Source organism: Nicotiana attenuata, unplaced genomic scaffold (assembly GCF_001879085.1).
Source record: "Nicotiana attenuata strain UT unplaced genomic scaffold, NIATTr2, whole genome shotgun sequence".
Lineage (NCBI taxonomy): Eukaryota > Viridiplantae > Streptophyta > Magnoliopsida > Solanales > Solanaceae > Nicotiana > Nicotiana attenuata.
In genome coordinates, this window is record NW_017672627.1 from 20,516 (window position 1) to 34,200 (window position 13,685).

The 13,685-nt window shown below is 34.6% G+C and overlaps 3 protein-coding genes across 3 annotated transcripts; 2 read left to right on the top strand and 1 right to left on the bottom strand.

Moving 5' to 3' along the window:
• The first annotated feature begins 485 nt into the window (after positions 1-485).
• LOC109213897 (expansin-A15-like) lies at positions 486-3,588 on the top strand. Its single transcript, XM_019377730.1, has 4 exons — positions 486-638; positions 723-854; positions 938-1,250; positions 2,826-3,588. The coding sequence occupies exons 2-4, from the start codon at positions 728-730 to the stop codon at positions 3,130-3,132; spliced, it is 747 nt and encodes a 248-aa protein (XP_019233275.1). The 5' UTR covers positions 486-638; positions 723-727; the 3' UTR covers positions 3,133-3,588.
• Positions 3,589-6,000: 2,412 nt separating this feature from the next.
• LOC109213896 (chlorophyll a-b binding protein P4, chloroplastic) lies at positions 6,001-7,759 on the top strand. The gene is made up of 3 exons (XM_019377729.1): positions 6,001-6,337; positions 6,790-7,205; positions 7,365-7,759. Exons 1-3 carry the CDS (start codon positions 6,132-6,134, stop codon positions 7,496-7,498), a joined length of 756 nt encoding a protein of 251 aa, XP_019233274.1. The 5' UTR covers positions 6,001-6,131; the 3' UTR covers positions 7,499-7,759.
• LOC109213893 (agamous-like MADS-box protein AGL30) lies at positions 7,638-11,374 on the bottom strand. Its single transcript, XM_019377727.1, has 10 exons — positions 11,124-11,374; positions 10,375-10,434; positions 10,260-10,278; positions 10,090-10,154; positions 9,937-9,952; positions 9,799-9,860; positions 9,256-9,400; positions 8,886-9,013; positions 8,297-8,675; positions 7,638-8,040 (listed from the first exon to the last, which is right to left on the bottom strand). Exons 1-10 carry the CDS (start codon positions 11,336-11,338, stop codon positions 7,999-8,001), a joined length of 1,131 nt encoding a protein of 376 aa, XP_019233272.1. The 5' UTR covers positions 11,339-11,374; the 3' UTR covers positions 7,638-7,998.
• Positions 11,375-13,685: the final 2,311 nt, after the last annotated feature.

The following is a 13,685-nucleotide window of genomic DNA, read 5'->3' on the forward strand; positions in this document are numbered from 1 at the left end:
AAATCTAGCTCAATTAATTTCTGAATTCTGTGAAATATTTGTTTAGAAACAGTTAGTACTAGTTCTCAGTTACCGTTTCAGTCCATCTCGATTGATCCAATATTAATTTTTATTGTGAGTTATTAATTTTTCAATGGATTAATCTATATTTATCTATTTTCTAATTAATCGTACCACTTCAAAATTTTCTTAAACTGCAAAAAAGTGTAATTTAACACCTCTTACAAGTTGCTTTCCCTAAAGCGGCTAGACACGGCCGAGGGATCAAATGCTTGGTCCCCTCTCAACTTGCTTTGTCTTTATGATCAATTTATAGAAACAGTAAACTTGTAGTACCTTTTTCTTTTAACTGGAAAAAAAAAACAGAAATAAAATAGAAGTCTTATATTTTTTGCCGCTAGCGGTCTAGACGCAGAAAAAGACTGGTTTTAATAGAGCACCCAAAACTAAATAAAGAAAAGATATTCTTTTTTTTAAAGGGCGTGCTCTGTTCTATCGTTCCCCCTAACATCTATTTATTCCCACCTTAGTCATTCCTTTTCTCATTGCAAATTAAACTCACATTTCTCCTCCTCCTTTAACAAAGACAATATCTCAAGAAAATCATCTATTTTTCACCTCCAAGAACCCACATTAAGGTCAGTGCTCCTTTTATTGTCTAAGGTATTGTTTGTTCCAAAAGGGTACCTAGCTAACATCTCTAAGTTTACTTAATTATACAGGAAAAATGTCATTTCTCTGGTTCTCCATCATTGGACTCTTTTGTATATTTAATTGTGTCCACGGCAATGACGAAGGATGGATTGAAGCTCATGCCACTTTTTATGGAGGTGGTGATGCTTCTGGAACCATGGGTATGTTAGACTTTGCCTTTTCTATTTTTTTACTACACAGTATTTACTTTGGTATTAAGAAATTCATATTCCTATTAATCCAGGTGGGGCATGTGGTTACGGGAATTTATACAGCCAAGGATATGGTACAAACACAGCAGCATTGAGCACAGCAATGTTCAACAATGGATTGAGCTGTGGGGCTTGCTTTGAGATTAAGTGCGCTGGTGACTCGAAATCGTGTATTTCAGGGTCTATAGTGGTCACTGCTACTAATTTCTGCCCACCAAATTACGCCCTACCAAACAATGCAGGAGGGTGGTGCAACCCTCCCCTGCACCATTTTGACCTCTCTCAGCCTATCTTCCAACAAATTGCTCAATATAGAGCTGGAATTGTCCCTGTTTCTTACCGAAGGTAAGACCCTAACTTGAATCTAAATACTACCTCCTTTGCTTTCTTGTTTTTCCCTTTTATTCTTGTATTTGTCGAAAAATCTCAACTTATCCTGTGTTTGACTAGTATTACGGTTAAATCAGTTAACAAGGTCAAGAGTCTGAAAAATTGAAATAAAATATGTCTAAGTTATTTTTGAATAGTTTTAAGGGGAGCCTTGGCGTAACTAATAAAATTGATGTCATGTAACCTGGAGGTCATGAGGTCGTGAAAACAGCCTCTTGCAAAAATGCAGGATAAGACTGCGTACAATAAATCCTTGTGGTCTGGCCCCAAGGCCGGCTCTAACCTTACGAGTGGTAAGGCCGGTGCCTTAGGCCCCCAAATTTTGGGGGCCCCATTTTTTTAAAAAATAATAGGTTTATAGGTGTTTAAAAAATAATATTTAGTACTTTTAATACTAAAAAATAGAGTTTTTAATATAAAAGGAAAGAGAACTCTTTATAAATATAAAAAATAAAGTAATAATTTGGCTTATTTAAAAATGGATAGATGAATAGTTTTCCCGACGTTCCAATTTTTCACTTTTTACTCTTTCATTAGATAACATGTAAAATTTTTGCTCTCCCTTTCTTAATTTGTCCAAGTAATCTTTCTTGTTCCCAATCTCTTCGTAGTTTAGAAACCTTACATATTTTTTGTCTTTCTCTTTAATATTTTTATTCACCTTCTTTCTCCAAGATTTTATTAGTTTAAGTGTTCAACAATACTTTTAAGCTTCCAATAATTTTATACTTCTATTGCTCTATAATATCTTATCTAAAACCAACAATATCTCAAGAAAGACTAAATGAGTTGGCTATAATATTAACTGAGAAGGAATTATTAGAAAAAATCGATTATAAAAAGAATATTAACAACTTTATATCTCAAAAAGCTAGAAGAATAGACTTCAAATAAAAATATATCTTATAACTTTCTTCTAAAAATTTAGGCCTTATATTAATCTTTGGCTTTAGGTCTCACATGTGCTTGAGCCGCCCCTGTCTGGCCCTTCCTCGGACCCCGCGCATAGCGGGAGCTTAGTGCACCAGGCTGCATTTTTTAATTACGTAGATAGGGTCCAATATGTTACTATATATACTAAAAATTCCCTATGGCAAAAACGAGAGAACCCATTTTATTTAAGCACTATATAATTTGATTGTCAAACTCTTTTCTGTTATACCCGAGTCATTTTTCAAGGATAAAATATAGAATTATATTTTAAGTACATTTAACATTAAGATGAAAGCTAGCGAGGTCTGGACGTACTCTTAATATTAAGTTCTCACGCCTTGTGAATTTAATGTCTCTAACATGAATTACTACTACTTGGTTTAAGTTTAACACGAGCATTCTGTTGGTTACATCTCGTCATATAGATTGGCCCCTACTAATATTTATATCGGTGGTTGGTTACATCGCTTAAATACCCCAAAAAAACAAAAGAGCAAATTTTCTTAACAAAATACTAACTAAATTGCAACATATAGCATCACGAGTTTCAAATGTTGAGGTTGGCATTAATGAGTGAAAATTGTACCACTAATGCAGGGTCCCCTGCCAGAAAAAAGGAGGCATCAGATTTACAATGAACGGTCACTCATACTTCAACTTGGTGCTCGTGACCAACGTTGGAGGTTCTGGTGATGTCAATGCAGTTTCGGTTAAAGGTTCTAGAACCGACTGGATACCAATGTCACGCAATTGGGGTCAAAATTGGCAGAGCAACTCCAATCTTGATGGTCAAAGCCTATCGTTTAAAGTCACCACTGGTGATGGCCGCACTTTAATTTCCAACGATGCTATTCCTGCCGGTTGGTCCTTTGGCCAAACTTTCACCGGCGCCCAGTTCACTTAATTAATGAATTTAGCTATTAAAAAAATAAATCTTATTGCAGCGTGATTAACTAGGACTATTAATTAGTATTGATTGGAAGGGCTTGTTTTTAAAGTGGCTCTAAACCTTTTTTTCTTCTTTATTTTGTGTTTTATGCTAGTAATATATGAAGTCGCAAGTTTCTGTCTGTGGTTATTTTAGGACAGAAAGTGGGGACCGAGGTGGTGGATTTTTATGTCACCACCCGCCATAGTACTTCATTCTAGGGGAATACTATAGTTTAGTGGTAAAACCTGTTTTTTTACTAATTCTTCATTTTGGTTTGCATGAATAGTAAAACAATATATTGTGGTCGTTTAAGTATGTCATTTTCTTTTTCTTGATTTGCGTGTGATTTCTGATTGTAAAACAGTTGGTGTTGTATGTTTTTGTCTCTATAAAAGAAGTGAATAAAAGTCAGTATTATTAATCTTTGCATTTATGAATTGTCATTTTGTTTTTGTTTGTATAGCGCAACAGGAAATTAGGGAGAAATTCAAAAATAGCCAGATTTACAAGTGGTCATTCAAAAATAGCCACAGTTTCAAAAATAATCGAAATTTAGCCACTTTTTATGTAAAGATAAATCTGAACGAAAACACAGTTCAAAATCCGAAAAAATACTCCAGTATAATATACTGGAGTTCCAGTATAAGTATACTGGAATTCCAGTATATTATACTAAAGTTCCAGCATAAGTATACTGGAGTTCCAGTATAATATACCGGTCCAGCATAATATACTGGAGATTGGAGCACCGGTGCTCAATCTCCAGTATATTATACTGGAACTTTCCGCGTCTTGGAGATCCAGCATAATATGCTGGAGAAATTCATACACAGGTGCACCGATCTCCAGTATATTATGCTGGTATTTTCCGTGTTGCAGCAAAATAATGGCTATTTTTTAATGACTTTGCAAACGCTAGCCATTTTTGAATAACCAGTCCGAAAAGGGAAAATTAGTTAGCCCGTGCTATTTTTACGACAAAAAGGAAAGCAAAACAATGTTTATGGGCCTCTCAAATTTAAAAGCAAGAAAGCACCACTTCTAATATTTTCTTAACATCTTAGTTACTTTTATATCAATTTTCTTCACATGCCTTTCCTTGAATAAACAAAGCTTTACATGTTTATCTTCAAAACATGATATAAAAGACGGAACGTACTTATTTAATGGGCTCTCAAAAGTCTTCTTTAACAATCATAATGTTGCAAGATCCATCACGAAATATAGGGGTGTATTCGAATCGATTTATCGATAAATCGAATCGATTATTTGTTATTGGTTTATCGATATTGGTTTATCGATTTATCGATTTCGAAATTTTCCTTATCATGTTATCGATTTCGATTTCGATTTTGTCCTCTTCGGTTATCGGTTTATCGATAAACCGATAAGATATACTAAAAAGACAAATATACCCTTATTCTATAATACCCTTTCTTTTACCCTAAGTCCATAACCCTATTATTTCCTCTACCCTATTATGTTATAAACAGTGTTCGTCTTAGTTTAGCTTCTTTTTGTCCATATTAGTTAGGCGTGTTTATAGCGATATACTTTCCGTGGAATCCGCAAATTTTCTTATTGGTGTAATCGATAACTGAATCGATAAGCCCCAAAAATCGATAAATCAATCGAAACTCTATTGAAACGATAACGATAAGCATATGTACAAATCGATAATCGATAAGTAATTATCGAATCAAAATCGAATCGATAAATCGAATGCACACCCCTAGTAAAGTTGATCTATTTCGACGAAATAGATCAACTTTACTGTTTAGCCCTTTCCCGGATAATTGATGGACTTATAATTGGACTAGGACCGAACTGCTTTGGCCCAATTATTGAGGTCAAGCCCAAAGAGAGACAAAAATGTACTTGACAGTTGACACCTCTAATGTCAATTAACGGTTTACACCTCTGGTCAATATTTGATATTTTGTTTTTATTTTGCAGGAATAGACAAAAAGGACCAAAAGAAAAAAAAACTTCAAATTTTAATGTTAGAAAAACAAAAAAAAAATTATTTTAGGGTATCAGCAAAAATTTATGACTAGAAAGTGCAAATTTCTCACTTAGTAGTTCATGGGTGATTTTTTTTTTCATGGGTGATTTAAGATTATCCCTTTGTATAAACACAATGCTACTTATGTTTTTGAGGCAATACCATAATGTTTAGACCCCATATGTCAATGAGTGATAATGAGAAAAATGACAGAATGCAATATAAAATAAAATAGAATTTTGTAGAATTATTTTCCAACTGCATGTAGTAGTTTAAAATAATATAGGATTTTATACCAGAATTACTTTCCTTATTATGCAACTAAACGGTCCATTTCTTATACCCCGATGGACTCGCTGTAACTTTTTGTGCTTTTGTTGCATTGAAAGACAAGTTATATCTTAGTAGATGTATTAATATATTATCCATTGAACTGTTAAAGCAGTAAAGAGATTCATTTAGTATGTGTTTAGGACTTCTAAGCCTTAACCCTATAGTGACTACTAACGAGATCTCACCATCTCCTGAAATCTCCTAGATAGATATCTTTTGCCAGGACTAACTTTGAGTCAACCAATTGTCACATCCTCATTGGATATGAAATTATTCCACATGGCAAAATCCTCTCTCGTCCTCTCTGGCAATTTTTGGGACCCCCATCATCTTCTAAAACCAACAGAAACAAAGAAACAGATTTGAGGATATGGAGGCAGAGATAAGGATAAGATACATTTCTTCTCATTGGCTACTATCAAATTCACAATCCAATCCAGCCGTTGAATTCCTAAAAATCTTGTTGTCACACTTGGCACTCTTCAAGATTGAACTACAGCCACAACTATACCTTTGAAATGGCAGTACAAATGCATAAACAAAAGATACAAAGTTTAACTCAACTCAACTCCATTGCCATTTTTCTTGGTATCTCCCAACATCAGCAACAACATTTTCTTTTTAAAGTGGGAAAATGGCAACAGTTACAACTCAAGCTTCAGCTGCCATTTTCCGGCCATGTGCCTCAAAAACCAGATTCCTCAGTGGGTCATCTGGTAAATTAAACAGAGAGGTCTCTTTTAAGCCCTTGACTTCTTCATCTTACAACTCATTCAAGGTTGAAGCTAAGAAAGGTCAATGGCTTCCAGGCTTAGCCTCTCCTACTTATCTTGATGGCAGGTACATATTGATCTGCATAATCATCTCATCTAAAATCTTAAGTTTTTTATAGAATATATTAAACACACGTCTTCTCACCTGTGAGCCTTGATTTTATTTTATGGGCTAAGCATGTGAATATTTTTCCTGATAATGAGTGACAACGTGAATTGTACTTAGGATCTTTCACCTGTACCACATAGAAATCATTTAAATTTAAACTGTTAGAGAAAAAAAAAAAGGGCAGTCTGGTGCACCGGGGTCCGAGGTAAGGTTGAACCACAAGGGTTTATTGTAGCAGTTTTACCCGCATTTCTGCAAGAGGCTGTTTCCACGGCTCGAACCCGTGACCTATCACATGACATCAATTTTCCCAATTACGTAATCATACGATTACCATTTTTTGCCTCTATAACTGAGTTGTCTAGTGGTTTCTAACCTTGCTCTAATACTCGACTGCTTGCTTGTCTTAGTCTGCCAGGAGACAATGGTTTTGATCCATTGGGACTTGCTGAGGACCCAGAGAACTTGAAATGGTTCGTCCAGGCTGAACTAGTGAACGGTCGTTGGGCTATGTTGGGTGTTGCTGGGATGCTGCTGCCTGAGGTTTTCACTAACATTGGAATCCTTAACGTGCCCAAATGGTACGATGCTGGAAAAGAAGAGTACTTTGCATCTTCATCAACCCTGTTCGTGATCGAGTTCATCTTGTTCCACTACGTCGAGATCAGAAGGTGGCAAGACATTAAGAACCCAGGAAGTGTTAACCAAGACCCTATCTTCAAGAACTACAGCTTGCCTCCTAATGAAGTTGGATACCCCGGTGGTATTTTCAATCCACTCAACTTTGCACCAACTGCTGAGGCCAAAGAAAAGGAAATTGCTAATGGTAAGTCCAACTACCACAACCCTGTTATATTTCACGTACGATCACTAAACTTTATCCACTGTAACAATAAAATAACAAAACTATTTTTTTCACATGAAGTAACTGAACTTTATCTACTATAATAGTAACATCACTAACTTTCACATGGATAATATGCAGGGAGATTGGCAATGTTGGCATTTTTGGGATTCATAGTGCAGCACAATGTAGTAGGAAAGGGACCTTTTGACAACCTTCTGCAGCACCTCTCAGACCCATGGCACAACACCATTGTCCAAACACTCAGCAACTAGGAAACCTCATGGAAACTGGATTGAATATATTGTTACCCTTGTAACCATGTTATGGTTTTTGATCAAGAATAGAGCTTTGTGGTAAACAAGGAACCTTTAATGTACAGGGCATTTAAAATTGCATGTCTTATTCGTGTTATTCCCACTAGATCATCAGTATATAAAGAGGAAGAAAAGCCCCCTTTAGCTAGTTCTCGACTCTCATCGAGACTTGGATTTGGTAAAAGGGAAAAGCTTTCTTTTAGTAGTTCAATTTGCATCTGAATTGCAGAAGAAATCCTCGTCATTTATTAAAGCAAAGTGAAATAAGTCTTGGTCTCAAATCTCATATATGAGCAAGCTCTTATTCTAAATATACAGATCAGAGCACAAAACCTATAACCATTTGAACATAATTTTCTACGAACAGCAACTGCACCTGTAAATATAACCTCATTCCCTAATGAAGAGTTCTTTTAGCCACAAGAAAACACAAGTTTTGCTACATCTCGGCTGTTTAATCATGCGAACAGTTCCCTTGCTGCAGGAAATAGATCCAAAAACTGAATGAAACCAAGTAAGAGATGTTAGACCAGACAGGATCAATTAAATGACAGTATATTTGAAGATGAGTTTTCCTTTAGTGGAATAATATAAAATTTGCATTCAGCATATTCAACTATCACAAAGAAGATAATAACATGTGCGAGTCAGATAAAATCAATTTGTAAGATTGAACAATTAAACATCATTGCTCCATTGATTAACTGTCCCACAGAGTTGAGAAATAACCTTAAGAATGTTTACGGGTAAAATTACCTGCGGATATGATTTTTCATCCAAAATTGGAGCTGCAGAGGCACCAGCTGCACTATCCCAGGAATTATTGACAGAATCCACAGATCTAGGCAGATTAAAATTTCTTTGAATTTCATAATCCATCAAATATCCTCTCAAATCTACCTCACTCTGAGAATCCAAACTTTTCCTTTCCAGCAGATTAAGATTATCGCAAGGATAGTACGAATATGGCTCACTTAGTTGCTGTCTCAAGCATGCTATACTATTTAAATCATCCCAAACAGTGTCATCTAGCATTGCAGTTGTCTGTCTTGCTCGGTCAAGCTCCAGTTCTTTTCCAGAGTCCAAAACATGAGAACATTCTGCAACAGATGTATCTCCGGAGCACCCCATATCTCTACAAAGAAACAACAATCATCATTTGATCGTAAGATCATTGCTAAAGCTGTTCCAGGCATGGTAATTGGTAAATAAATTAAAATATTGAAGTACATATATGATTTTAAGGACAGCAATTACCACAGTCCAGCAACTTCAAGGGTGAAATGATAAGATTGTAAAAGGGGAATGAAGTAAAGATGCTGAACAAACCGAGTCTAATACTCACCCTTGTGTTAGAAAGTTTGGTGCCACAGGGAATGGAATGTTCTGGCTGTTATTTGCCGGATGACATGTCAGGGTCTGCTCGTCTTGTCTACTGCCCATCGGAAGATGCAAATGTGTCATGCTCTGGAGCTGTTATACGAAATTCAAGTGCAAAACCGTTCAGCTATTTATACAGTTTACACTGCTTTTCCCTAACAGCAAAAGCAAGAGACCAAAACAGAAACAGAAGAACAAAGGGAGGAAGGGCAAGAGGAAGAGCAGTCCCTAAGTCTCCCAAAATCCATATCGAGGCAAAAGTATATAGTTCATCAATAGTATGACTGATTCCTAAAAATTTGTTGCTGCACTATGATCACCAATTACCACCAAACCAAATACTTCAGTATTAATCCAGCTTTTGGAAAAATTCCATATATTCCCTTCCGATTGTGAACTGCATTAAGTGACTCCCTTAGTTCGCACTCCATCTGTGTAAGATGCTCCTCCTTATTTATCTTATCAGAATTACTCCACCAGCTAACAACCATGCAGAGGAGTAAGGTCACTAAAAGATGAATGATGACATTAGTCATTTAGCCCATATGATCTAGTTCCAACTGCATATTAACTCGATCACTGAAGCAGCATATGTGGATTAAAATTAAAGCAACTGATGGGACTATAATCACACAAGATGGTATTAATTGGGCCTATAATCAAGCAGAATGCTATTGATTGCGTATAGATGTCCAACAAAAGTGTCCAAACTAGAAAAGTGACTAGATATTCCTCAAAAGTTTCTTCAAATACATTCAAAAAGCAAATGCAAATTACGATTACTCAATTTATTTTCGCAGTTGATAAAGAGGTCAATTTATGGCAACATTTGAACACCAAAAATGAAAAAAGAAAAACAAAGGAATGCACGGCTATACCTGAGTCTCTTTTCTACATCAGTAAGCCGAGATTGCAAGACTTTCACTTGGTTGTGCAATTCCTGTCAGCACCAATTACAAGACTTAAGTTTTACAACAGAAGCCAAAATGGAGTTGACAGAGTAAAATACTGCATACCTCAACTGATGGATCACTGCAACAGAAACAAAAAGGGGGAAAGACAAGGTAAATGGTTAACATGATGCCTTACAACCTTGAAAAAGAGAACCATTCTTCTCGTTAGGTACAAATTTGAAAGAAAAGATCCTCAAATTGATTAAAGCTACTTACCTAGCATCTAGAAACTCTTGCACACCTACATCGTGGTCAAGCTTCTTAAAAGTTTTCCTCAGTGTCTGCAATGTAATCATTAACATTGTGATTACATTCACGTGGATGCAGAAATAAAAACAAACCAGAGAAAGCGGAAAAATCAGATTGGTGATGAATATCAAACTTACTTCAAGGCTCTCCAACTTCCTGTTTTAAGTTCAAGATTAACAGAAAACTGGTCAATTAGCCTCTATATCTTACTCTTAGGGATATAATCCAAATAGACAAGACTGTTTTTTGTACCTTTTTGCCCTTTCTTGAGGAGTCAATTGAGCAAATTTTGCAATTATTTCATCAAAATTGCTGAAGACATGCAACAGAAATTAGGGAATGAATAATCCTATAGTTCACCATAATGATGAAGGACCTGTGATTAGCTAGTGACAGATAAATAAAGCACAAGGACTAAATCAGCACAGAAGACTAACTCTGATCAAAGGCTAGTAGTAGAAAATAGCAATTAAAGCCTTCCTTCTGCACTTTGAAAATAGATGTCACTCGGTACATCTATTTAGAAGATCATATTCTAGAGGAGTAAAGACTCTTCATACCAGATACTTAAAAATTCGTTCAGTTTGACCTTTGCATGCCCAGTACACGATGCTAGATGTTTGGGAACTTGCAAAGATCGAGTACAGTCACCAATAGGCAATAAAGTAACCTGTTGTGTCACATCCCCCAATGAAGAGATCAATGATACTATGTAACAATCCTAACCTCATAGATCATTACATACACAAATGGTATTCCATGGATTTCAACTAAGGTACAATCACAGTGGTCCTCGATGAGACTAAAATGCAAAATACACCGAATTAAATCTAAACGCTAAAGAACTAATCTAATTTCTCATGACTTTCAATCAATCCACGTGCCTCCAACCAATTCGGATCATGACATAATACTAAATAAAAGTTCAAGGAAAGAAACTACAATGGTCGCTGCTGAAATGTTAATGGCATGTTCAAGCGTGACAGATGCTAGGGTAGTACCTTCGTTCGCCTAGAAATAGCGTTGGTTTTCCAGTCGGAGAAAACATAAGAAGGAGAATGTCGCTATCACATACCACTGAAATCTCCTTGGCTTTCTTCAAGATGCCAGCCCTTCGTTTGCAATAAGTAACCTGCCGGTTACTACTGCTCTCCAATTTCCTCATGTTAAGCCTTACCCTTCCCATCCTATAGTATAAACAACCAAAATAGAACATGGCAATTAGGCTAAATCACCAAATTGTAATGGAATTAGGCTAGAAGTACCTTAAGGCTATAAGCTCAAGTAGAAATGCAGTGTGGTGAAAGAGCTAAATTACATTCTGAAGTTTTGCGAGACGACGAGGGAGGAGTAAATATGGGTTTCCCTATATAGATACCGAGAATAGAAGCAGCACAGGAATCTCTAGTGTCTCTTTCAAAGAGATACTCCGTTACCGCATTTTGGAACTTGGGATTGCTCGTACTAACTAATAACCCATTTGGCAAAGCTGCAAAAATTAGCTTATTTTGAGAAGCGTTTTTTTTTAAAGTGTTTTTGTCAAAAGTACTTTTGGCGAGAATAAGTTTGTATTTGGCTAATTAGTTTGAAAAGCACTTCTGAGCAGCAATTAGTATTTGGTCACGCTTTAAAAAACTGTCTAAGTGTATTTTTCTCAAAAGTGCTTTTGAAGCTATTTTTTCTGCTTCTCCAAAACTGCTTCTGCTTCTCCTCAAAAGCACTTTTTTCCTTCTAAAAGCTTGGCCAAACACCTCAATTTTTGGCCAAAAATGCTTTTGGTCAAAAAAAAATATATATTTTTGGTCAAAAAGAAGCTTGACCAAACAGGCTATAAGTCCCATGTGATCCACTTGTCAAACTCGACGTTTCAGGCAAGTCCCCGATCAAAACCAGGGGCGGATTTAGAAGCTTTGATATGTGATAACTGTTCGTTTTCTACTAAAAGGACTCGCTTTTAAGAGACAACACAAGTAGCTCTTCAATTTCAGTTAGCAATATCAGACTTTATTCGCACACATACCATTAACATCCTGAATTTGCCTCTAGCTCGACCAGCAAATTCTTATGAGACTTAATTGAGACCGCCCAAAATATAACACGCTTCAAACTTAATTTGTTGCAATTCTTCTGTCCAAAAGAAAAATGTACAAAAGAGTAAATAGAAATTAGTCGGTCGAAATTAATTTCATTCCCTAAAAAAATATATAAAATATGTATATAATAAATATATATCTATCTATATCTATCTATATCTATATCTATATCTATCTATCTATGTATATCTATATCTATATCTATATTATTATAAAAGCACCAATAATTTATGTTAAATGTTGAACGACTAAAATATCCCTGAAACATTGATCGACTATTATGCCCATAAATATTTGTATAATTTAAGGATCTAAATGGTAAAGTATTTAATGATGGAATTCTTTTTCGATTTAAACAATACATTTGCCTGACCCTACAACGTTGATCCTACTTGAATTAGAAAAGTACGGCCATAATTATCTTTCAAAGCACTGTTGTTCGAAATTACAAATTTTTTATATAAACAATGCAAGTACTAAATGAAAGGCAAGTACTGAAAGAAAAATTTAGTACTACATTCTAAAAACATCTACAACATTTTAAACAAAGCTAAAAATTCTTACTATCCTTTTAAAGTCTTAATTTGTATATAATTCATAGAAAGCTAAAACTTAATTAAGTTAGTATCTTTTTCCTAAATATTAGGAGTTATTACATATTTCAAATAAATTGAGTTAATATTTAAAATATTAAATAATAAGAAAAAAATTAAATGATAATTTTTTAAAATATATAAAATCTAATTTTAACGAATTAGAAATACAGGAGCAAGTTTATACGATTATTTTTCTTTTACATGATAATAAAGTGGTTCTAATAATACAAATGAGAGTGTGCTCTTTAATTTATTTATGTTTTACTTAAATATGAGTACTTGAATCCTTCTGAAGATATTGTATTTATGAATTTAAGTTTTTTTTCCTTCAAATTATCTATCTTTTTCATATTTACCGTATTCTAGATAATAAATATTTGTTTTTTAAAAAATAAAAATTTGTATTGTTTANTTTATAAAATAAAAATTTGTATTGTTTAAGGTATTGATTTGTTGAGGGATACGTATAATACTTTTAGAGCAATAGAGTAATATAATTAAATGTAACTATTCTTCATGTTCACGTAATTATTGATTATTCTTGATAGTAAATATTTAAATAGTGGAGATTTATCCAAGAATTTTAAAATTGTTTTAACTCAAACGACGTGGAATGAATTTCAAAATTATCCTATACTTCTTCGTAATTTCCGATAATATTTTTAAGTAAAAAGCTGTAAACTCGACACAATTTGTGATTCGTGTTGATTAGCATATATGTTATTACTCTTATATATGTTCAATAAATTGTGAAAAAAACTTTTCAAAAATGTTATGTTATATGTTAAGGAAAACAAATCATCTTAATAGGTGCCACATGTAATTATTTTTCTTTCATGGTTATGACTATTATTTTTGTTATATTTGATGAGCG